The sequence below is a fragment of the Amphiprion ocellaris genome, chromosome 10, assembly GCF_022539595.1.
Source record: "Amphiprion ocellaris isolate individual 3 ecotype Okinawa chromosome 10, ASM2253959v1, whole genome shotgun sequence".
NCBI lineage: Eukaryota > Metazoa > Chordata > Actinopteri > Pomacentridae > Amphiprion > Amphiprion ocellaris.
In genome coordinates, this window is record NC_072775.1 from 20,686,561 (window position 1) to 20,712,510 (window position 25,950).

At 37.9% G+C, this 25,950-nt stretch overlaps 2 protein-coding genes across 2 annotated transcripts in view; one reads left to right on the forward strand and one right to left on the reverse strand.

Moving 5' to 3' along the window:
* Positions 1-1,777: 1,777 nt before the first annotated feature.
* On the forward strand, positions 1,778-4,962 carry myl13 (myosin, light chain 13). Its single transcript, XM_023270349.3, has 5 exons — positions 1,778-1,965; positions 3,502-3,529; positions 3,941-4,090; positions 4,281-4,454; positions 4,557-4,962. Exons 1-5 carry the CDS (start codon positions 1,858-1,860, stop codon positions 4,661-4,663), a joined length of 567 nt encoding a protein of 188 aa, XP_023126117.1. The 5' UTR covers positions 1,778-1,857; the 3' UTR covers positions 4,664-4,962.
* A 4,896-nt stretch (positions 4,963-9,858) lies between these two features.
* Positions 9,859-25,950, reverse strand: part of LOC111568629 (corticotropin-releasing factor receptor 2) — a 42,527-nt gene continuing 26,435 nt past the window's right edge. The window contains exons 5-12 of the mRNA XM_023270356.3: positions 25,794-25,911; positions 25,532-25,685; positions 20,109-20,169; positions 19,936-20,008; positions 19,338-19,423; positions 15,706-15,841; positions 15,146-15,187; positions 9,859-12,565 (exon numbers count right to left, since the gene is read on the reverse strand). Coding sequence (XP_023126124.1) covers positions 12,425-12,565; positions 15,146-15,187; positions 15,706-15,841; positions 19,338-19,423; positions 19,936-20,008; positions 20,109-20,169; positions 25,532-25,685; positions 25,794-25,911 — 811 coding nt within the window. The 3' untranslated portion in view covers positions 9,859-12,424. The remainder of the gene's footprint in view (positions 12,566-15,145; positions 15,188-15,705; positions 15,842-19,337; positions 19,424-19,935; positions 20,009-20,108; positions 20,170-25,531; positions 25,686-25,793; positions 25,912-25,950) is intronic.

The following is a 25,950-nucleotide window of genomic DNA, read 5'->3' on the forward strand; positions in this document are numbered from 1 at the left end:
AAATGGTGACATTCATTCAGGCATCTACAAAATTATTGCTTTTTCCAACCTGCAAATGCAGATCAAAGGACATACCTCAATAATAATTCAACATTCATGGTATATTAAAAGTCTTTGATTTTCATTATGAACAGAAAATCTAAAGGTTTTTTCATTTCTGCTTCAGCATTGCAAGCCCAGCAAATGATGAAGGCCATGCATTGGATGCCCTTCCTCACAGTGGATTTGCCAAACTCATCATTTGCTTTTCTGTTGATTTGACAGGTTCCCACCTTAGTCACATGAGCTCTGTGGGATCCAGAGCAAAACTACACTTATAATCTTTGTCCTGTGTCCATAGCAGTCCCAGAGCAGCTGTTGAGTGACATCTTTCAGTGCAATGATAAAGGGATTTAAGAATGATTGAGGGGAATACAAAACAAAGCAAACATCTAATTTATTTATGAATGAGTCATAATTCATCCTCCATATATGAAGAGACAGAAAAATCAGAATAGATAGGAGCACTGGTGCAAAAATCAAAATGCCAATCTTAAGCCATACCTATTCTGTTCACCACCTGTAGACTGTGCTCCTCAAAATTAAAACCATCCATCCACTATCTATACACCTCTTAATGCTTATTAGGGTGAAATGTCTTCTAAAATAGGCTATAGAGTGGACATTCTGTACTTTATCAGCATAAACAATTAAGGCTTGCTTTATTGCCACTGTAGTTGACGAAATCTGCTGACATGGATACGTCAGTTACAGAATTTGCTTTTTAAATATGTTTGAGGTTCTACAGTCGGATACACAGGTTATAGTATGGATGCAAAACACCAATATTTATTAGAAAGAAAATGCCATTAAGCAGCTCTGTGAATGTACATCTTAACCAGGATTTGTTAAATCTAAATATCACATGAACTGTGACACTAATATGAATGTCAGCTTCGAGGATGCTACACTTATGATTTTTTTTTTCAAAATAACTGAAAATTTGTTGGAGTTATTTGACATTTAGTAACAATGCAAACACCAAAGACATCCCTGTAACTGCCACTGAAATGTCTCTTTCCCTTCAAGCGTGGATGGAAGCTTTATAAAGAGGCACTTAGTGTCATTCCAGATTACGCTCCTGACTTGTGTGTTTTTGATGCTCAGCTTTAAAAGAGGCTTGTCCACATATAACTACAGTTGAAAATCTCAGATCAGACAGAGACAACATTCTGCGGATGCTTTTTTGTCGTGGATTAGAGTTTAATGCTGCATAAATCCCTCTGATCATACCAGATAAACGGTTATGATTAAGGCTTGTCCTGGCACATTATGTGTACAGTGAATAATGCCGTGTCATTGGTTGTGATTTTGAATTTTAATCAAGGATAATTGCTGTTCATCACAGAGCATTGTAGTATTTCAATTTAAACAACTGCCCCTCTTGTTCTGCAATCATCATTTTTTTCATCCCCTTCTCACTAATAACTATCGCACTTCACCCACGAAGGTCAGCAGTCTAACATTGGTTAGGCTACACAAGGAGAGGACTCACTTGTGTTGATGAAAATGGCCTGATTAAGGTTCCAGGCTTAGAATTTCAGCTAATATAGGTTTCCATCATCCATATTTTGATTGTGTACACACACACACACACACACACGCACACACACGCACACACATAACAACAGGCTTTGTCTTAAATAGAATCACAAAGGCATATCCTTTTATAGTCGTCTCCCTATTGTTGGCAGAGTGGTTGGACATAAAGGGGGGGTGACACCTGTGGACTGTGGATAAAGGGGCTCTAACCGCCCACCTCTGTCAGCAGTGTCCAGGATCTGCTGTGTCCCCTTTACCTCCTGAGTGCTTCTAGAAATGGCCCCTAAGAAGAAGGAAGAGCCAAAACCTGCTGCCCCAGCGGCCCCTAAACCCCCAGAGCCTGAGCGCCCCAAGACTCCGGAGTTTGACCCGGCATCAGTGACGGTAAAACATCAGCAGCCATGTGTACCAGTGCAGACAGACGATGAGATGGAGATAGGTTACAATTAAATTTAGAGTGTTCTAAGTGAATATGTCTTCTTTTTTCATAAATGAGCAATAATTATTTAAGGTGGAAACAAAACTTAGAATCTTGTTATAATCTTAATCCTAAACCTAACCTAACCCAAAAAAGAGATTTCCTAGAAGTGGTTCGGTGTTATTAGTTTTGCATGTGTTTAAAGAGCATCAGAGACCCCATGTGACCTAAACTTGGCAGTGCAAGTCAACCAGGCCAGTGCAGTTGTCTGAAAGAGTTTGTGTTATCATGGTAATCTGTATTGTAGCTTTATTATTTCACAGCTTTACAGAACATGCATAACCAAACACAGTTAAAGAAGCTGTAGCTTTGTGCTAGGGTGAGGCTCAGAAGCAAGCTAATTGGTGTGTCAGACATCATGGAAAGATTGTCTTCTGCTGACTTGGCCCTTTCTCAATGGATAAATGTTTTCCTGGTCGAGCAAGCCGCCATGTTACAATGAAGCGCGGTTAAAGCCACAAAATATGATTTTCATTATGTCTCTGAGTAGCGGACCACCCACACCATTCCACTGAAGGCAGAGGGGTGGAAAAGCCGGGAGGAAGAAAAATACAGATAATTATAGCCATCTCCATCCATCTTTAAACATGCTTAGAGAAGTTCTGGATAATATTTTCACAAAGCTTCACAGAGAGGCTGGGGTTTTTAGATATCCAGACAACAGACAGAAAGTTAGGGCACAAACTGACAGGAGTCCAAAGTACACATGGAGTATAAAAAGTCCAAATTAGTTGTGGGTAAGAACAAGAACCTATTTTTAGACTTAGAATAACAGTTTAAACTGGAGGGCAAAGCAGATTGTAAAAACGTATCGTCTGGTCAAACGTTCTCTTTTTCTTTTTTTTTTTAAACTAAATTACCAAACTCTTAAATTGTACAAGTAATTTGACCTTTTGTTTTCGAAAACTGTTAAATACAGCAATATATAGCTCTTGCTTGTAATAAATAGATAATTTGATAATTGGAAGATAATGATGATTTGAAAAATAGGATATAATTTTAAGATCTTAAAGCACTTGTTTCACTCATTGCAGAAATATGATGAATTCATAAACAATATTTGAATATTTTTGGTCCAACATGTGTTCAAGCAAGTAACACGATATCCTAGTTACATCCTGTTATATCCAGAGTTTACAGTACCAAAGATTCTTTGCCACATGATGTATCTATAAATAAACTCAGATGAAGCTGACAGTAGCAGTCTGTATACATTCAGTGAGAAGGGAGCATTTGACCCAAGGTCACTGATAAACAACGACCAGAACAGATGATGACGGTAACTCTATTTGCTGGAATGGCATAATGAAGGTGGAGGCGATATCATAATGCATACCATGCGCTCTCAATCTGCTATCTGTACCATTCTCTTGTCTTGTGACCTGCAACCTCCTGAATGATCAGCAGCCTCTAACCTCTTTGTTTGCTTTCCCTGTTTTCAGCTGGAATTCACCCCTGAACAACTTGAGGGTAAGGTTTAGGGTGGCTCTTACTGTTACTGTCATCTGTGTCGCATGGACTGCTAGTTATTTATAGAAGGAATAAATGGTTTGTGTGATCATGCCCCCCATTAGTGTGTGAGAAATGTTGAGCAACAGCTGCTGATACACTAGATCAGACGTGCTGTTATTTTAAAAGATACACATCTAGTTTATTCAATCGATTAGTAAAGAATTGAAGATACATGTTAGTCAAGGTAGAGTCGAACATCTCAGGGTTTCACTCTTTCAGGCTTCATTAGCAGAGAACCCTTTTATCTGAGGCATACCATTCTAGATCACTACTCTGCTGACCTTTCTTCAAAGATTCTGTTAGCGCTCTTGAATCACAATAAAATGCATAGACTTCTGAAGGAATAACCAGTTTCAGTTTTGTTCACAGACTTCAAAGATGCTTTCCAGCTGTTTGATAGAACACCAACCAGTGAGATGAAAATCACGTACGCCCAATGTGGTGACCTAATCAGGGCTTTGGGCCAGAATCCTACCAATGCAGAGATCATGCATGTCCTTGGAAAGCCCAAAGCTGAAGGTTGGTACTATGGAAAGTATGTGGTCACTCCAGTGTGTGTGTGTGTGTGTGTGTGTGTGTGTGTGTGTGTGTGTGCAGTCAGATTGGTGTTAACTGGATCTTAAAGCACAGAGAAAAGTTTAAATAAAGTTCACCATTGGTCATAACAACAAACTTTGGGATAAATCAGCACTTGGATTATTTTCCACAGACATGCAGACCAAGATGCTTGACTTTGACCAGTTTCTGCCCATACACCAACACATTTGCAAAGCGAAGGACCGTGGAACATTCGAGGACTTTGTGGAGGGTCTCAGGGTGTTTGACAAGGAAGGAAACGGCACAGTTATGGGTGCTGAACTCAGGCACGTTCTGGCAACACTGGGTGAGTTGAACAGCCTTAATGGAAGCTAATTTTATGCATGTGTGGTCACAAGGATGTGTACCAAGCTGACAGTTCTGCTGGTTTCTTCATTATGTACTACAGGTGAGAAGATGAGGGAGGATGAAGTGGAGCAGCTGATGCAAAACCAAGAGGATGCCAACGGATGCATAAATTATGAAGCTTTTGTGAAGCACATCATGGCATCTTAAAAAGGGCACATTTGTTTCAGCCTCATTGTCATTCAGGTGCTACACAGTACATTATGAAATTGATTTGAGTGAGTATTGAGTTTGTTGCGCCTTCATTGGACAACAGAGATTGCGAAATCTGGACCACGGAAGATCTGTTAATGACATCCTGTATATTTTTTAATTTCCATGTGTCTTGGATTGATCTATAATTCAGTAATCAATATTCCACCCTTGTATTGATGCTGTACACACATTGCACATTTCCCCAGTTCATTTTGTTGATGATAGTTAATAGATTCTTTCGATGGTGTACAGTGCCCTGTGGTGGTGGTTTATTTATTTATTTATTTTTGCTTTTCAGAGAGTTATATACTGTGTAATATGGTAAAGCAAAAGACTAGTTAAAAGAGGGAACAAGAAAAGGAGGAAAGCATTTATCCATCAATAATAATTTTCTCTCCTAGTCCTAAAATATCAACAGAAGAAAATGTGTATAGACAAAAATAACATCACATCAGTCACACATGGAATTTAATTGCAATTACTTACTCTTCCTGAAAAACATGTTACAGACAAGACAAAGAGGCAGATGTAGATATAGAAACATAGATGTAGAGAAAATCACATTTTAGTGATTTATTTCTGTCTCAACATACTGTATAGTATGCATTAAGATGCTATTTATCTCAGGATCATGTTATAAATAAAACAAAATACAAATCATTGTACGGATGAATTTTAAAAATATTTAAACATAACATATGAAACAATATAAAAAAGTAAATTTAATGTATATTCAGTTTGAGGATGAGTAGTACTTCTCTTCTTTTGCCAACAGAGAGAGCTGTTGCCCAAATAATGTCTTCTTCATCCTAAATAGAGGGATTCTTTAAACACTGTTGGATACAGAACAACAGCCACTCCTTTGTGAAATGAAGAAAGAATCCTAACAGCTTGCTTCTAGTTTTTGACTCCTTGAGTGCAGATGCAAAGTTTCTGTCCTGATTTAAAACATGCCAAGGAGAGCATAATAAACCTCTAACATTCAAGTGTCACAGTCCACCCATCCCACTAGGACCACATAATTGAATATCATTTAAATTCAAATTTCCATTTCATACAACCAGTACGGGGTTGGTTTCATGTTGCGATGAATAACCATACATTTCAAAGAAAGGCTCATAATAAGGGGGCTGCACAGTGGCGTAGTGGTTAGCACTTTCGCCTTGCAGCAAGAAGGTCCCTGGTTCGTGTCCCGGCTTTCCCGGGATCTTTCTGCATGGAATTTGCATGTTCTCCCTGTGCATGCGTGGGTTCTCTCCGGGTACTCCGGCTTCCTCCCACAGTCCAAAAATATGCTGAGGTTAATTGATTATTCTAAATTGCCCGTAGGTGTGAATGTGAGAGTGCTTGTTTGTCTTTGTATGTGGCCCTGCGACAGACTGGTGACCTGTCTAGGGTGTCCCCTGCCTTCGCCCGAGTCAGCTGGGATAGGCTCCAGCCCCCCCCCCCCCCCCCTGCGACCCTAGTGAGGATTAAGCGGTGTATAGATAATGGATGGATGGATGGCTCATAATAAGCCTAATGACTATTACAGCTAGAATTTAGATTCTTGTAATTATTGTGGTACATTACTGATGTTTCATTCATGTCACAGTCTTTACCTCTCTGCGGTTTACCATCTGCTGGCCTGTTGCTAGCATTTGATTTGCATACTATAGCTACTATACTTACTTATACTTATGTGTACATACTATACTTAGTTTCTGTGCTCAATTAGCTACACATACAAACAAGTACCAGTCTGCGTATGTTAACTAAGATTACAGCTCACGGAAATCTTCATAAAAGTGCCTTTTATGAGACTCAACATTTACCCCTTACATGTTTCCCTTTTTTCCCCAAAATAGCTTTAAGTTTTGTTTTTGTTCTCATTTTTGTGACTGCAACCTTCAATCAAATGAAAACCTTGAGCATAATTTATACCTATGTGGTCTCTCAGTCATTAATGACTGGAAAAGCGCTGATGATTTATTTGTTTCCTGAGGCTACAAGTTTGATGAGACCAAATGAACATACATTTGTTTTTGTCATGAAAACTCAATAACATGCTTAAAACTGTAGGTTTGCTTTACTTTTTAGATATTTATGATGTGGCATTACAGCAGTATGATGCATATTCAAATAGCCCAATATGCTGAAAAATCTGGATACGAAAGCAAAAATTATGTCAGCTGTTTGCTTGTATCTTATAGTACAGATATTATTTCTGTGACTCACATAGCAAAAGATATGAGGCTCCAGTAAAACAAAAACAGTGTGACCCCACAGAGTTATATATATAGTCCCACAAATCAATGCTTATTTGGTATCTTTGGGCTTTCTTTTCACTCCTGTCACAGTGCACTTAATTGATATGCACTGTCAGGTCCCAAAGGCTCACCATTAAGGAAATAAAAGGTTGAAATAAAACATTTTTCATTCTTTAGATTAGCCTCGTCATTTGGACAGATACTGTATATTCTGCATCCACAGTGCATATTTATTGGTCAAAGGTTAAGCTTTAGTGTTGCACACAAAAAAATATGATACAAAGCAGTCTGCCCTTCCTCTGTTGAGAGCATGAACATAACTATGTGTCCAATCAGTGAATAGCGTTTGAAAAACTTAAAATGTAGCAATACATTCTAATAAAACAAATACTGAAGGGTAGGAGTTGCGAAGTGCAATACTGAAGGATTTACAAGATACACATTTAAAAGCAAACGAACAAAAACAAACATAAAGGCAATCAGTGACTGAAAGCTCAGGAGCCATTACTAAATGGACACTCAGATGAAGTTGTGTCAATTGTTGTTTCAAGGTAAAGTATTCATTTTGAATATTGAAGCCTCAAGGAATGAGAAGGTCTCAGTGAGGAATGGGAATTTTAACACCTAGAGACAACTAAGCAGACTCCATATGATGCTCCTTTGAAGAAATGCTAGATCCTGTATCTCCCGCTGACACCAAATCTAGTCCTCAGACCCTCCAGCCTGTAAATGCATTTTACATGCTACGCTCCCAGTTTATGATGCAGGCTTAGCCTTACAAATTTGCAGCCTTGAAGCCGAGATGGAAAAGATTGATAAAGCTCCTCCAGAGCCACAGACGACATCTTTACAGGCTAAAAACAACTCCCTATGGGTATTACTGTGAACTCACCTATATATGTAAAATCGTCTGGTTGACCTTACGAAAGAATCACATTAAATGTCTGTAGTCTGTTAAAATTAGTGTGTGTTTCAATTCCTGGCTCAGAATATTGCAAAGATGCTTTATTTTACCATGAGCGTATAACCTGTGGTTTTAGCCCTGTTCTAAATGAGATGTTTCAGTGTCTGTAGCTTTAAATGCAGCTTGGATGCCGGTGTCCACGCCCCCTTCAGGAAGAAGACTCTCTTTGCGTCTCTAAATGACAGAAAAGAGCAAAAAAGTTAACTATACAGCAACTAACATGAACATAAAGATGTGTCTCTGAGCTCCATTTTAGAAGGGAAAATGATCATATTCACAGCACATCTGTTGTTTTCAACTCATGTATGTTGAGTTTGTTGGACAGGGTTGGGGTTATAAAATCAGTAGTTTAGACATGCAATGGACATGTGGAAAGTTAACACTAAGTCTCATTTCAGTCACTATTTCATAGTAATTTTGCTGTCTGACAACATAACTAGAAAATTATGACAATAACAGCTTTATTGGGAATTTAACTGTATTACAATGCAATTCATGTGAGCTCAGAGAGCAGGAGAGAAACCAACTGATCACCTGGTTTGTTTAAGTTGCACTGAAGCACAAAAGGTAGCATGAAAACACAGTAACCAACCCAGTCTATGTTTACTGCTTCTAAATTTCTGTTAATGTTTCCACCATCTGTAAATGTTCTTCAGCTTTACGGTTTTCAGATAGTTCTGACCTGCAGGTATACATTTAAAGCCAATGGTAAGTTACCTGGGGCTGCACAGTGGCTCTGTGGTTAACACTTTTGCCTTGTAGCTAGAAGATCCCTGGTTCACATCCCTGCCTGGACCTGGGATCTTTCTGCAGGGAGTTTGCATGTTCCTCACATGCCTGAAATGCCTTTAGATTGTTGATAGTTGTGTTCACTCTTGCAGCCAACAGCAGAACATTTGGTGTACCTTGCTTGTGGCTGAGTCCTCTTAGAGTTAGCAGAAGAGGCTCCAGATAGTAAAGACCTGGGGGGGACTGAGAGGCAGCTGCTCTTTCTGGCTGGCTCACCTCTAAGCAAGAGCCAGTGAGGAGCAGGATCAGTCAGAATTTGAGCTATATATCTAATGGTTTGTTGTCTGGTAGGAAGCAGTTCAGTAAGGCTTGTAAAGCTGGAGGGTTGTCTTTTACGTTCCACATCCAACTTTATAATGCACATAAAACACAATAAAAATGTATTTTTACCATATGGGACCTTTAAGTCATGTGAGAAATTACACAGTACAGATTTATTATTATTATTATTATGATATAGTAGTTTAGATACAGTAACAGCCTTAGGTTGTCATGTCTATTTTTTTTTTTTTTAGCCGAAGAAATGACTGGTGAAATTCTGTTTAATATAGACACAAGGAAGCTCAGGGCAAGTAATCCACAATAAAGTGCAAATGTGCTGCATGCCTGCGGCCTTCATATACATGGACACGACATCTACTATTTGCCATTCAAGCTGCTGTCAGCCATCAAAAGCATTAATTGCGACAACAAGCCTTTATTAGACTGCATCAGAGTCCTGGCTGATTGTCTGGGGATGTATAACTCATCAAGTCCTCGGGGCCCTGGGCACAGGCAGTAGTTTCTGCTCCATTTCACTCCAGCCCAGCCTGATATGTATGAAAGTGTATCTAGCAGGGTCTCTCTCAGGGCATCTTTTCTCTCCATGGCTGAAAACTATATTTACAAGTCAGACAATGCATGTCAGAGTGTCACTGAAGCTACAGTCATCCTCCCCATCATAGGAATACTTGTTTGAGTCATTAGTGCTATGCAAGAGATAAGTAGTAAGTGAATCAGCTAAACCGATCCTATTAGTGCAATCCGTGGCTAATATTAGATTGCCCAGTATAAATGAATAGACATAATGCATGATATACTCAGTCTACACCGATCACTGTTGTTGACATTCCACTCTAAAACAGTGTTTTAATATGAAGAGCCCGAGAAACAAGAGTACAATTTTAATTCAAATTAATGCTTTTCTTTCACACATACATGTACAAGTCATGGCAGTAACACAATGACGCTTCATTTGTAGAGACAAGAGCTTTTTTCCACAAAAAAATCAATTTCCTTTTGTTTGTAAGGCAACATGGGTGGTTTCCAGAAAAATTAGTAGGTCTGACATCAAACTGTGTTGAATACACTTCATGTACAGTAAATTAGCAAATGATATACAAAATAAAGTCAACAAGATTTAATCAATAATGTTTAGTGGAAACTATAGAAATAAGTAGACAATATAAAATCTGTATGTTGGTAAACATAATTGGTCTCTTTGGTGAATTTGAATACATGTCATTTTTTTAAATTTTCAATATGAAAATATTTCACAACTATAATGGAATTTAATACTCTTGTGTTTTTGTGCCATGGAAGGGTGTGCATTGTTACAGCTGCACAAGTTGTGATGCTGCAGAAATGCAGGTAAAATATTTACATCAAAGTCGTTTTGTGATTAATATTTAATGCACCGGCCCCCGTCGGCCCAGCCAAGCAGCACATCAACAACAAAAAAAAATGTCCGCTGTAATGTAACAAAAGTTTACAAAATACAAATATGAAAAGTTAATTTTACATCAAGACGTGATGAAATATTTTCTGTTCTGTACAACACCCTCAAACACATTTACTCACAGTCTTTTCAAGACATTTTTACAAAGTAAATATGCATATAAATAAATAAATAACACATAAATAAATACACAACAAAGTCATTTCAACAATATCCATTTCAAGACTTGTTTGATATTTTGGGGAATATGCTTAATTAGCATATAACCAGAGGCAGAGAGAAGCTGCTACTCCACTGCTGCTCACTTACAGCAATTTGCAGAAGTGGCTTGTTTTGTTCAACCTATACATAAAAACAAACACCTACTATAGAATTATAATTAAAAACCAGATATAAGACTGACATTTACTTTGCTATCCATCTCCGCAGGCCAATAAGAGTATTTCCCAAAATGTCAAACAGATCTTCTAACATTCTTCATCATGTAATCTGGCAAAACAAAACTCCTCTTTGTGGACACACACAAGGGAACATAAGTTTTAAAGCAAATTTTTCATCTCTATTTTTTACCCTTTAACAGAAAACAAAACTATTTTGAGGCCTTGCCAAATCAGATGCATGGTTGTGTCCATTATGGTTGCATGAGCAGCCCCAGGACTCATAAGAGCTGGCATTACAGGCGGCCCGTATATGTTGACCTGACCAGGGCAAGTGTTGAGGGAAGCAATTGGTTCTCACTTCATCAAGCTTCTCTCGTTTAGAACCAGAAGCTTAGTTGTGACACTGATTACGAGAAAGCCTGAAGGATTTCATAAAGCCAAAAAGAGTATAATCTGCTTCCACTGCGCCTGTACAATAAATCCCTGCGTTGCGCTTAACATATGTATACATCACATACCGTAAATGTCTCTGAATTGCTTTCAGTCTATACAATGATACATATAATCTTATCTCTGCTCATCTGGAACAGAAGTTCTAACAGACAATGCATCAAATTGCTCCTCGTGTTGACACTGTCCTTCCCAGAAGAGAGAATAGTCGGATAAAGGGGGTGTCAAAATTAGTGGTGAGATCAAACAGCCAGAACAGAGAGGTTAGCTTGTAACTAAGTATTTTAATAATGTTTACCACCATACAGTACAGGACCAAAAGAATCAGTGTTGCATAAAAGATGACTGACAGAAAAAGGACTCAGACCCTTTGAGGACACATTATATAAAGGCTCCTTGCTTGTTCGTATAAAATAGCCACAGCTCACAGTTACCACGACATATGCATCAGGATTGTGTTTTCATGAATGCCAATTGTTTACTTGACATTAAACATTTTTAGTCCCTTTTCACTACAGAGAGCCCTGACGGAATCATAAGCTCTTTTTTGTACGGTTTTTCAAAAAGCCTCTTTCCCATCTGAGTAAAGAAGCTGTTGATGTCAAGGAGCACGCAACTCAAAGAGCTTTTTTTTTTTTTTTTTTTTAAATACAAATGGCCATTTGGCAACATGTGAGTGCATCATGATCAATCAACTTTCAAGTGTCTCTCTTTGCCCCGCCTCTAAGAAACAGTGGAGTGGCTTGCTCGTACAAGTGGGCTGTTGAGAAATCCTACTGCAAATCCCGTGGAATTATCTTTCTCCGCTAATGAGCAGTAAGGTGGCAGTGATAAGAACACAGTAAGACTCGAGATGATGATGTTGATGATGAAGATGATGCCATTTTATGGCCGCTTGTCAGAAAATCCCCAACCCTGTAAGTCATGTATAATATATTATAACAAAATGAATCCTCTTACGACCTTATGTACTTCATGTGCACTTAAAATAGACTTTGCCATCAGGTAAAATAAATCTCATGGGCTCTTCAGTCACACTGGACATATGGTGGCCTTGGTAGAGGAATTAGTCAGTTCTGCAAATCATTTCATAGTCCGTAGTGGACGCAAGTTACAAGTCTGCTCCCTATAGATGCTGCAGTTGAGATTATGTGTCTGCTCCCTCCATCACACAGCTGTGGTCTGTTTGATGCTGTGAAAGCTGATCCTGGTGGGAGACGTGGGGATGGACATGGCTCGTGCCACTCGTACTCGAAGGGCGTGGTTGTCCTGCCAGCGGTGCCACCGTTTCCTTACTGCCGAACGGACCTAAAATAAATGATGGCACAAGATATTACAACGTTTTTAAGCAGACAGGTAGAACAGGCTTTGATGTCAAAATTCTGCTACACTGCAAAACCTGGGAAGTATTCAAGATCAATGTCACTCTTACAGCTGTTAATTAACTATGAGGCTACAGCCAGGGGACTGTCAGTTTAGCTTAGCACAAAGACTGGAAATGCATTTAAAAGTCAATATCACATATTTGAGCTAAAATCTGCTTTTATTCAGGAATGTTTTGACTTTGCATTTGCTTTCCATCATAACCAAATATGGTATAGTCTTTATTCTAGGAAATTTTAATATAAATGTATATGACTTAATTTATCTTTGATTTTATTAACCTTTTTGAGTCTTTTAATTTGACTCACAACTACTCTCAACTTTGTGTTCTTCCATGGTGTGCCTTTGGACAATATGAGAATATACTTAATTACTCCGCCAAGGAACGGTGGAGTTATGTGACCATCGGCGTACGTCTGTCTGTCTGTCTGTCTGTCTGTCTGTCTGTTAGCAACATTACTCAAGAACAGACTAAGAGATTTGGATGAAATTTTCAGGGAAGGTCAGAAATGACACAAGGACCAACTGATTAGATTTTGACAGTTATGTGGCTTATAGTCTGGATCCATGGATTTGTTCAAAATTTCTATATCATTGCTAGATAGCAGCACGGTGTCACTGTAACTATGACGAGTGAACACTACATCAGCTGCCTGCTGACGATCGCGATTGCGACCCTACTACAAATCGAGCATTACAGACTTATCGGGACTTATCTGTTGGAAATGATAAAAGGAACAACTGATTAAATTGTGGAGGTGTTTCCGACATCAACAACCTCACCTACAAACCATCAGCTCCGTGATCAATTCTGCCTCAAGTCAACACCTTCTGAGAAATGGTAAATGGTCAACACATACTGTATGTAGCACCTAGTTTCTACATTCACACTCTAATACCATTGGGAGCAACTTGGAGTTCAGTATCTCACATGTCTGAGATCAAACCAGTGACCTTATGATTGGTGGACAACCGGCTCTATCACCTGAGCCACTGAGTGAGCAAAGTCTCCACCACTTCAATAATAAAATAGGTGGCATAAGGCTCCAAATTGATCCTTAGTATAGAAACCTGTGCACTCTACCGCCACCTAAATTTGTCCCCTTTAGGCTTGGAGAGCATCTCATTTAAATTCATGCACTTCGCACGCAATCAGACATCATTCCATTTGCTGAAAGGGGTATTTCAGACTGTTGCCCCACAAATCCTACAACTTCTGAGACAGGAAAAAAGCCTTCCCTTTTCGATTTCAGAGCAATTTCCGTTTTCAGAAAAGTCTGTCACCTTGAAAATAATTTCTCATGTGAATCATAAAAATATCTCTGAGCAGTTTCCATCTGGATTCTGGGCCAACCATCACATGGAACACATGCCTGCTCTGTTTCAACGAGGCTCTGTGTTCAACACTGTTGGCCACAACACACTTTTAAATGGTCTAGAAAACTGAATGGAGCTTGGTCAGATATGCAACCACAATTATATTTTCTACTGCTATGTTATGTCTCAAAATATACTCCTAATGAACCTCAAGCAGACGTTATACTGTATTATTTGACCCTACAAATCTGACCGCTCACATGCAAAGACTTCTTAAGACCTTATTTTATTTACATTTACTGTCTGTGTATTTCCTTTTAAACAGCTATCCTGACTAAAAATAAATTAAGAAATCACCTAACAGCACCCCTAGCATTTGACCGGAGGGCAAATAAGTAGATTTACCGAAAATATCAAACTACTCTGTTAGTGTTGACTTCAACAGAGAAGGGAAAAATAAGGTAATTTTCATTATTGACTGTAAATATTTGACTAGTCAGATGGATAAAAAGCTGGAGAAAAGATTCAGGCATTTAGATGCATACTCCGCAAAAGAATAGCTAACTCATATTTTGTCCCTTTTAAATCGGTAGAGGAAAGAGGAGCATTTAGTGCAAACGAGACAAGTTTGAAATGTGTGTGGAGAGTGCAAAAATCAAAACATATTCATTAATGCCACACAAATATTTTTGCCAACGGCAGTCTCCAATTGCATTAAATATTTATACAAATTCTTCGCCATTCCTCATTAAACTAATCCCCTCGCCACCCACGAGTTTCAATTATTTCAGGGTTCAGAAGGGGGTCCTTCATTTTTCGCAATTACTGACAAACCTGTAATTTTTATAATGACTTTAATGATTTTCAAGCAGCTGGAATTCTGGCAATTTGCTTTAATTTTTATTGGATAAAAATGTCTGAGCTCTGTGAACATTTTCTATCATATTTAAGTACCTCCACCAAAATGGTAAAATTTCACTGACTAAATAGACAATCTTTTTGCATTTTTTAAAAAATTGAATCTAATTGATCCTACCCCTGGTTGAACTTAGTTGGAACTAGGAGATGAGTTAGAAAAACATTATTAAACAAATTACGGTAATCAGTTTGGGGTTTTATTAAGGACATATATCAAGAAACACATTGACATCTTAATATCATAGTCTTTGCCAAACCCCAGAGACTCACCTCTCCGTTTAGAAAGCAGTAAAACACTGACACAAAGAACCCCTGCAGAATAAGAAACATTACAATTAGAAGCAGCAAATGTGCTGGTGTTGTGTAATGGCATCTTAATTAGACAGGAAATAAAACACACGGTGCATAAGAAGAAAAGGCAAAACAAATTAAGGAGAACATTTTGCACTGCCCAAAAGAATCCATGACAGCAAAGAAGCTCTGTTTGAAATCCCGCTTTCCTCCCACTCAGCCTCACATTTAAGCCCAGAAGATAGTAAGATTAGAAAAATAGCCACAGAGGAGAAATCATGCCCACATGGCCCTGTTAATCTTGACAGTTGAGGGCTCTGAACATGAGACAGGAGGGGGATATTATGTGTAAGCACAGTCAGGGTGCTACTTCAAATCATATTCCCACAAGAAAGCTTATAACCTAAAAAGTTTCTTCAAAGCAGTGATACAATTCTGTAAAAAGTGTGAATTAATCAGCAGGATTGACATTATTCACAGTGTGTGTGGGTTTGCAAGCCTTGGCTACTGTGACGCTGCATCAGTACTCTTATACTCACCTGAAAAGACTGTAAAAAGGAGTTGAAATAGATGAACACAATTTGTGAGATGTCATCCTCCCCTGGATTAACAAAGAAGAGCATGTAGGTGATGCCCAGCAGAGGTAGCAGGACTAGTGTTGCTTTCACGGCTTTTCTGTGAAAACGGGATGAAACGTAAGCAGCCTCATTTATAACATTACAGAAATAGGAACTTGAGACTCATCCAAGTGGATTCTGTGATAATGCATTCGGTGTCAGTGGCAAGATGAGAATAAATAAATAAAAAAATCACACCCACCACCGCACTGCCATAACATGATATCATAATAAGAGATGACACCTGTGGTCTGCATGATGGGCATCCCTTTTTGTATGAAACTCTTTATTTAAAGCAGGGGTGTCAAACATGTGGCCCGCGGGCCAAAACCGGCTCGACAGAGTATCCAATCTGGCCCGTGGGACAACTTTATAAAGTGTAAAAGTTACAGAGAAGACATCAACTGCAAATTGTAAATTTATAAAACTATAAATTTAAAATAATTTCAAGATTATGAGTTGTTTTGATCACAAAGTAAAATACTAGATTGTTCATTGCTCTTTTGTCATTTTGTGTCTCATTTTTGTAATATTTTGTCTTGTTTTTGTGTTTTTTTCTTTTTTGTCGGACTTTTGCCGTTTGTCTCATGTTTTTGTCGTTTTGTATTTCCTTTTTGTCTCGCTTGTTTTTTGTCTTATTTTTGTCAATTTGTGTGTTGCTTTATACGTTGTTTTGAGCATCATTTTTGTCTTTTTGTGGTTTTTTTTGTCTCACTTATGTTGTTTTTCATTGTTTCTCGTTTTTGTCAGTGTCTCATTTGTGTCATTTATGTAATTTTTTGTCACTGTAACCTTTTTGTCAAAGTTTTTGTCTCGGTTTTGTTTCGTGTCGTTTGTCTCATTTTTTGTCATTTTGTTTCTCACTTTTGTCATTTTGTGTCTCACTTTTGTAATATTTTGTCCTGTTTTTGTTGTCTTTTTTGTCTTTTCTGTCTGACTTACCGTTTGTCTCATGTTTTTGTCACTTTATGCTTCCTTTTTGTCTTGCTTGTGTTTTTTGTCTTATTTTTGTCATTTTGTGTTTTGCTTTATTCCTTGTTTTGAGAATCGCTTTTGTCATTCTGGTTTTTTTTGGTCTCGCTTGCATCGTCTATTTTTTGTCATTTTGTTTCTCGCTTCTCGCTTTTGTCAGTGTCTCGTTTGTGTCATTCATGTAATTTTTTGTCTCGTTTTTGTCATTTGTCCATTTTTTTGTCGCTTTGTAAGTTTTTTGTCAAAGTTTTTGTCATTGTTTTGCTTTGTTCCATGTCGTATGTCTCATTTTTTGTCATTTTGTTTCTTGCTTTTGTTGTTTTGTGATTCATTTTTGTATTATTTTGCCTTGTTTTTGTTGTTTTATTGTCTTTTTTTGCCTGACTTTTGTCGTTTTCATCATAAAGTAAAATGGTATATCGTTCAGTTCCGGATAGCTGTGACTAAATGTTTTGTGCATTTGTAGACACACTGTGATCTGTAGGTCGTAATGTGTAAATGATAAACTGAGACATAATGTTGTTGAAATTTAATTTCATTTTCTTAAGAAATTTCAGGTTCTTCATAATGTTTTGTCATTGTGAATGTGAACATTTCTGCACTAAAACAAAGGAAAAATTTGGAGTTGTGGTTATTTATAGGTTATTATGTTATGATTTTACTGGTCCGGCCCACTTGAGATCAAATTGGGCTGAATGTGGGCCCTGAACTAAAATGAGTTTGACACCCCTGATATAAAGTTTTTCATTCTTTATAGGTCAGTTGTAAGTCAATATCAATTTTATTTGGTGATGCACCAATAAACTGTCAGGTTTGCAGGTAAGAATGTTGTTAATTTCAGTATTAAAGGGTTTTATAAGTATCCATATAATCTGCAGGCAAAAATATTGAAAAATTCATTTTAGCAGCTCTTTTCAATTTAAAGGGCTTTCTGATGAATCGCAAAGCTCGCCAAAAAGACATAGCAAGTGGAATGCTATAAACACTTGACAAAATGTTTTTGCTTTTTTCATTCTTGGAACCCAAATATTTAAAATTAAGTTGACACCACAAGCATTTAGAGATAACAGAAAAGCTTTCCTTGTCCATTTCAGCCTTCTGTTTATTTATCTTATGCAAATTTAGCAAAACAGAAGCCTTTTGAAGGAGCCAACATATTTTATCTTCACAGTTTATGCTTGAAACCCCAGTACTTCCACTCACTAAAATCTGCGTGGCTCACAACAACAACAACAACCGTAAATCCAGCTCCAGCCTGAAAAGCCTGAATTGAAGTTGTCTGAGCTGTGACATTGCCAACACTCTGTATGCTTGAAATAATCCCCACAGAAGAAAAGTACACTTGACATAGTAACAGCAGGTGAGAAAACAAGCTCAGCGTTTTAGCAATCAGAAGCAACATAAAGCAGGACTGAACGCAACTCGCCCCCACTCTAGCACACCAAATCTCTGCTGTTGCTCACTCATCAAGCACTGTCACACACCGAGACGCATGAGAGCTTTTCCATCTCTAATGGCGACTGGTGAGACTAACTGAAACAACCATGGCCCCACTCAGGTAAAAGTGTTTGTCTAGACTTCATTTTTCTAAAGTTTGGTAAGTACTGTACATCTAATCCAAGTCCTTTTCACAGCACCTGTAAATGCATAACCCAGTATCAGACCAGGCTCTTTGGGAAATTGTTAAAACACAAGAAATTAGAATTCTGCTTATCTTAATTTAAGATGAGGCAGGAAACACTCAAGGAAGCATATTGCAACAAATTTCTAAAAAGGATCTGACTGTTACCATTTTTTATGCTTATTTGATGAAAAAAATAATTTTCTTGCTTGAAGTATTAGCATTTCAGAGAGAACAATGAAAGAAAATAGGGTTTGTAATTTATTCTTTTCAATTTACCACAATAATTGCAGTACTTAGGGGTTAAAGTGACAATCCAAAAACAGCAAGAACAATAATTAATTTCTGCTCCAACAGTACTTGGTATTGATCTGAATTTATTGTCACTAATATTTAATAAGTTAAACCCCAAATATCTGGTCATAGATAGACTACTAGGTTTCAGTGCAATTGAGTACAATGCTGTTTATAAAGGGTAAAGTCACTGACTGTATATTAAGATGGATGAACCTGCTCAGTGCCAGTTTTGACTACTAGCTAATCCTAAAAGGAATTCAACAACAATGACATTTACAGGAGTGTGCAAAATGCAGATTCAGCCCCCATACAGTTTCATGAAGGGGAAAGACTGCTATAAAAAACCAAAACAGTGTTTTGTATCCAACTGTAGAAATGTTTATTTTGGCAGTAAAGTTTGGTATTTTAAGATGGAGGTCTATGGGGACTGACTCACTTTTCGAATCTGTCTCAAGTGGCCATTTGAGGAACTGCAGTTTTGGGACTGTGGCTTTATTTTTCTTTTAGCCCCAGGGGTTGCTGCTTGGTTTAAAAGAGTATTAAATTTTAAAAATGCACTCCATCACAGCCTAGAACAAATTCCATGTTCTTCTTGAGAGAAGCAAACAGAAACAGAAAGATGCCGTTTCTGCAAAATAAACCATTATGCATAGGATCAACTTACCTGTACTGTATTGTTTCTGACGTGGTTGAAGCCCGTAATTTGGTCATGAGAATTCTTACTATGTTGAAGAGGAAAACAAAGTTTATCTAGAAAAGTAAGACACAAAAAAAGAATTAGTTTTGAGCCCTGTGGCAACAACTAACACTGAGCGTCCCAGAGAATGATTATCTGCTGTGAACAGACAGCTCAGTACATGCTGAGCTGGAGAACAGGAGGAAAACTCAAGTCAAAGCACACCTCTCTTAGCAAGACAGTGTTAGAGGGATACCCACATCAAAAGTATTGAGTGCAGTATGCTGGTAAGGACTTGGACATCGCCATAAGCCAATACATTTCTATGAATACAATTTCCTATTTTCAGGAGTCTTAGGTCTTGAAGATCAATTCTACCTTTCCAACAGCTCGATGCTGCATGGAAATAGCTTTCTTTGTAAAACCATTTTCATGTCAGGGCTGATGTTTTCATTAGTTTACACATAGAAGCACACATAAAAGTAGACATTAGTGATGAATTTAATGTGTGTGCTATAGTCTAACAAATATTGAGAAAATAATGGAAGTGGATGAAGTGCAATGACTTTTTTTTGTTGGTGCTCACCAGAAGCACAAGAATAACTGGACCCTGGTAAATGTAATCCATATATTTCCCAGGCTCTTTACCAAACCAACATCTGCAGATGAAAAAAAAAAAAGGTAAGTGCCATTAAATTACTAAAACATTTAAGAAAACATTAACAGGACGTAGCTTTTAATTTTGGTTGGGATACTTACTGTTCATTTTCATAATACAGCTTTCCAATGGCCCAGGCTACGATTATAGGACATGGAATACCTGGAATAAAGAAAAACAGTCATCTAATTGAGATATGTTATCAACATAACACATCATATGTTTACAGTATAAGGGCATAGAGTATTAAAAGTTGAATCTAAAAAATACAGCAGCTTCAAACATTGAAGATGAGAATCACAGGATGTTTTTGTTTTTCTTTTTAACATGCCGAACCATGGAGAAATCACAGACTGAAATCTCTAGTAGAAAGTTTAAAGTACAAAAAGAATAAAACATATTTTTTTCTCTTCTAGTACAGAAACAATGTATTAGCTGCAGCAACAACATTTTAAGCCCAAACAGGTTTCAGAGACATACATCACTCAGGAACCATAGCTACTTTTCTCATAAAGATCCAGCAGGCAAACAAGAGATTAATGTTCCCTCATCTGGAACAGATGTTTGGTGGAGGTACTTTATCAAAGTACACTAGCAGTCAAAAGTTTAAGAACACCCCAATTTTTCCATTTTTGTATTGGAAATGATGCATGTTAATGCCTCATTGTACTCTGACATGAAAGCACAGAACAAATGAACAAATAAACAAATGAAGTTTTAAAAAAAATCTATTCAGAAACCAAAATGTATTCTAAACATTTGACTCATCAAAGTAGCCATTTTTGGCAGATACAACAGCTGAACACACTCATGGCATTCTTTCCACCATGGAAATCAAATATTCTTCAGGAAGTTCTTCCCAACTCTGTTGCAGAAGTTCCCATAAATGTGTGGCTCTTGCTTTGCTTTCACTCTTCTGTTCAGTTCATCCCAAACCAGCTCCATGGGCTTTAAGTCTGGAGACTGTGCTGCCATTCCATGTTTTCAAGCTTATCATCTTGTTCTTTTTTTCCTGAGGTAGTTCTGGCACAGCTTGGACTTATGTTGCATGGTGCTGCAGAATGCTGTGGTAGCTGTTTTGGTTCAGGGTTCCTCTCACTCTGTACAAGTCAGACCCTGGATCCAACAAAACAGCCCCAGACCATCACACTTCCTTCTCCATGTTTGACAGTTAATGTCACACACTGAGGAACCGTCCTTTCTCCTACTCAACAGCCAACAAAAATCCTGTGTTATGAACCGAAGATTTAAAATATTGATTCTTCAGTCCATAAAACCTTCTTCCAGTCTTCAGTAGTCCATTGGTGGTGTTTCATGGTCCAACCAAGCCTCCTTTTCTTATTCTGACGTCTTAGCAGTGACTTTCTTGCTGCAACTCAACCTGTCAAACCTGCAACTCCAAGTCTTCTCTTCACAGTTGAAACTGAGACTTCTTACTACAATCACCATTAAGCTGTGCTTAAGGCCTTTTTGTATAATTGTGAAATGTACATTATTTTTCAGTTTTGAGTAACCTTACCCGTTTTTGAGCCTCTGGCAGTTCACCACTTGCCGTTCTAGAATTTTAATCTATTCATTGGACTTGAACTACTTGAATTTCAATAAAAAACTGTAACAATTGGGACGTTCTAAAACTTTTGACCGGTAGTGTATATAATTAAAATACGAGAAAGATCAATCCTACATACAACAAATGCAATGCCTGAAAAATCATTATTGATTTTGACTGCTAGCTTAAAAGAAAAAGCAATATTCTTCATTTTAACCTTCAGATGTCTCTCTGCTGAATGGTGATCATATTTCAACAGTAATCTGTCAAATTAGCTTGAGTTATCTCTGTGTATGCACTGAAGAAAAGAGGTGTTTGGCCTGGTGGTGACATGTTTTAAGGACTGGCGGCTGATGTCTTGTCACCCGTGATTTTAAAAAGATGCTTGAAGATGCTGGAATTATCTGACACAAGATAAAACCATTTTACGTCTCTTTAAAACAGACAGACAAAACTATTTTATTGGGAGTTTCTATGCATGAAGAATTTCATTTTTAAAAACACATTTTAATTTAACCTTCTCACACTGGAACAATGTGATTAACTCAATTAATCTACAATCCTTCATTTCTTTAAATATGAATGTGGCCTTCTTTCGGAGCATACACTTATTTCATTAACTGTCTTCAGATTGCCTGGAATCAAAGGATTTTTTTTTTTGCTTTTTCTTGCTTCAAGTAAAGATTAAAGTCATAAAAAAATGAAGCTCTTTTGAATATTTCACGGTTGCTCCAACCTCCTCAGGTGCACATCAGGGGAAGTTTGTTTCTTTTACACAAGCAGTTCATTTTCCACTTTTTCACTCAGCCATTGATATGACAACCTAATTGAGCAAATTATCTTCTATCTTGCTTCGCTACTTCACAAATCAAATGTGTTGAAAACACAGTGACAACATATGGTCAGGTTTGGTAACAACCTTGACACAATGGATACAATTTTCATTAGTCTGAAATGATCAGTGAAATGACCTTTAATGGAGCTGAAAGAATACACGTCAAAACCTATTTTGATCCCAGCTAACACCAGGCCTGTGGTAGAGGACAGATTTAATATGCCCTCCTTCCATCACCTTCTAATTATATTCTAATTAAAAACCTCTCAAGACTAATATCAGCGGCACAATGAGGAATCCATTCTCTTTCAAAATGTAGCTGCAGTAAAATGAAAGAACTCCATATGTTATTCAATTTCCAATGCAGCAACTGTACCTGGTTCTATTTCAATATTAGTATTATTTTTAGAAATACTATTTTTCCAGTTACTGCGCTGAGTGCAAATGCATTAGACAGTGAGAACAGCAATATTGGATTTAAACAGAAACCTTGTTTAATCTACATCTGGAGAATTAATGAGTTGACCTTCAAGAGAAAACTATTTAGATAATATAATCCTTACAAGAAAAGCTGCCAGTATTTTGTATTTACTTAGGACATTGAAGACTAGATTTATATGTGCTGATAATTTTGAGTTTAAAGCCAGCACAAGATTCCCAATCGTGTCTTCCTCTGTCATTACTAATCATGTCATGTATTCTACTGATATATATTCATATTCATAAACCTCTGTTGAATCATTTTAACATGACCTAGATGCAGTAAAGTATCTGTTTTTTTCTCCTGCAGACCACATAATGTACATTACATAAACACAGAAAAAGAAAATGTCAAACTGTCTCAGTGAAGTATACAAGCATGTTTCTATGTGCATTCCTCTGTCTGATGATAAAATATTCTGACACTGATGTTAGCTCTGTCCATCATACATTATGCCTCCTTCATCAGTAAAGGTGAGTCTATATAATTTATATGATCGTAGGGAATCTTCTACAAATCCAAAACTCACTCTGTTATGGAAAGTCAAGCACAAAAAGTGAGACTGTTCACACTTCAGTGCAGCCCTGTGCTCTTATTAAATCAAGGCCTCATCATGAGTCAGACACACAAAAAGGTTCTTCACCTGCTGACCAGACATCATGTCTGAAGTGCTCTGATTCTCACGCTAATGTTCACTTTGAATGATGTCAAATACGTCATGGTGGAACTGCTTTCACAAACAACTAACTAAATGCTGATTTTAAATGTGTGTGAAAGGGTAAAGGACAAAACATCAATACATGCGGAGCAATATTGTATACGCAGTCCAATGCAGCAAAGAGTGCACACACTTGTACATAGGAGAGACAAAACAACAGATTCACAAGAACATGGCTCAAGACAGGAGAGCAGCTCCTCAGGACAAGACTCGGCATCCACCTGCATCTGAAGGATAAAAGACGTTCCTTTGAGGACAGCAATGTCCACATTTGGACAGATGGTTTGAGAGAGGAGTAAAGGAAGCCATCTATGTCAAATTGGAGCTGCCATCTTTAAACAGAGGAAAGTAACCACCACACCACTTATCAGGCACCTATAACGCTGTGATAAAGTCTCTCCACAGAAAGTTTCGCCACTGTTCTTTCTCATCTTGAGTCACTCCACTCTTGGCAGATTCATATCCTTTGTTGTGTGAACTGGCGTGCCGCACCACCATGATTGCTGTTGTTGCTGGTGGGCCACCTGGTTTCACAACAATTCACACCTTGAGGCTGTGAGTCCTAGTCATTAATGACCATCAGCCATGTGAGCTGGAGTGACTATAAATTCTGTAACTCCCCATTAGTCAGTTAGAACAGAAGAAGCCTCTTGGATGAATTTGAAACATCTTCAAGAACCTACAAGACAAGTCCAGCTAATTTCTACTGAAACTCCTATGATTATGTGTGTGATACAACAATTTTTAAAAAAAAATGATAGGCTCTGGGCAGACATATGATTTGTGTCCCCCAGAAATATACACTTCTAAACTTATGTTAGCATCCATTGTGCCCTGTACTGTTATAATACTTCTGTAATGTAAAATACATTCACAGTACAGCTCATTTTCCAACTTCCTTCTTGTTGCCTTAAGTCTTGTGTGTGATCAGCCCAAAGAGCTGTGTCAGTGTGGTTTTATTTGAGGACAACACCTATAAAGGTGGTGAATGAAAAAATAAAAAATTGCATCTCTGTGTTGTTTTTCAGATTCATCAGTTACAAAACCCATCCAGTTTCTGTTTTTTCAAAGCACACAATCTATTATTTTGAAAGCTTTCTTTTTAACCCCGGGTTCGTTGCTTTGCCCTCTCCCCTTCATCTACTACATCCTCCCTCTTGGTAATATACGTCAACATAGTCTCCATTTCCACTGCTACGCCGACGACATACAGATCTACATTTCAACCAGATCCATCACCCCAACAACCTGCTCCACCCTGACCAACTGCCTCGGTGAAATAAAAACATGGATGCAAAATAACTTTGGAAAACTAAACTACAACAAATCGGTTATAATAATCATCGGCCCCATATCCCTCACAAAAAACACTGACAACTTCACCCTGACCATTGACAACTACCCTCAGTCCCTATCATCTCACATCCATAATCTAGGAATCATTCTTGACAACCTCACCTTCGAACAACACATCAACCAGATCACCTGGACCGCCTTCTTTCTCCTCAAAAACATTGCCCGCCTCCGCAACTCACTCTCCTTCCCTGCAGCTAAAACCCTCATCCACGCATTCATCACATTCCATATTGATTACTGCAACAGCATTTTCTGTGGTTCGTCTCCAAAAGTCCTCAATAAACGTCAGTATATCCAGACTCCTCACCCACTCCCACTCCAGTGAACACATCACCCCTGTTCTCCAAAACCTCCACTGCCTCCCTTTCCCACAACCCATCCAGTTCAAAATCCTCCTTCTGACCCACAAAGCCCTCACAAATCCAAATTGGTTCATTATTACTATCAAATTATCGTTGAGTGATGTTAAACCGCCTCTAAACTGCCTCTAAACAGTCAAAATCGGGAGAACTCAACTCTAAAAATCTGTTGATGCACACTCCATGCGTAGCATTACAGGTGCAGTGTTAATTTGTACATACTTACACCAGCCGATGAAGAGGAAGACCCACTTTCTCAACTTATCAGTTGAATAGGTCATTACGATGGCTGTGTGAAGGTAGCATCCTTCAACAAACATCCAGAAAAAGTTTGTCACCACAAAGTAGTTGTATATTGTCGTAATTAATCGACACCAAGGCTGAAAGAGAAACAAGGAAAGACTCAACATAAACAAAAAGTAAAGAAATAATTATTTGTATCTTAAGACATCATTAAGACTTTGTAAACTCTACAATATGACAGTTACCTCATTGCTCTCATGGATATTGTGGTCAATCAGCTGAAGCAAAAACCACATAACATTCCTCAGTATGAAAGTGGTGATCAGATTCCAGTGGATGATGTTTCGTAGGCATCGTATGCTCCTAAACATAATGACAGAGATGTTTTATTATCATGTTTTA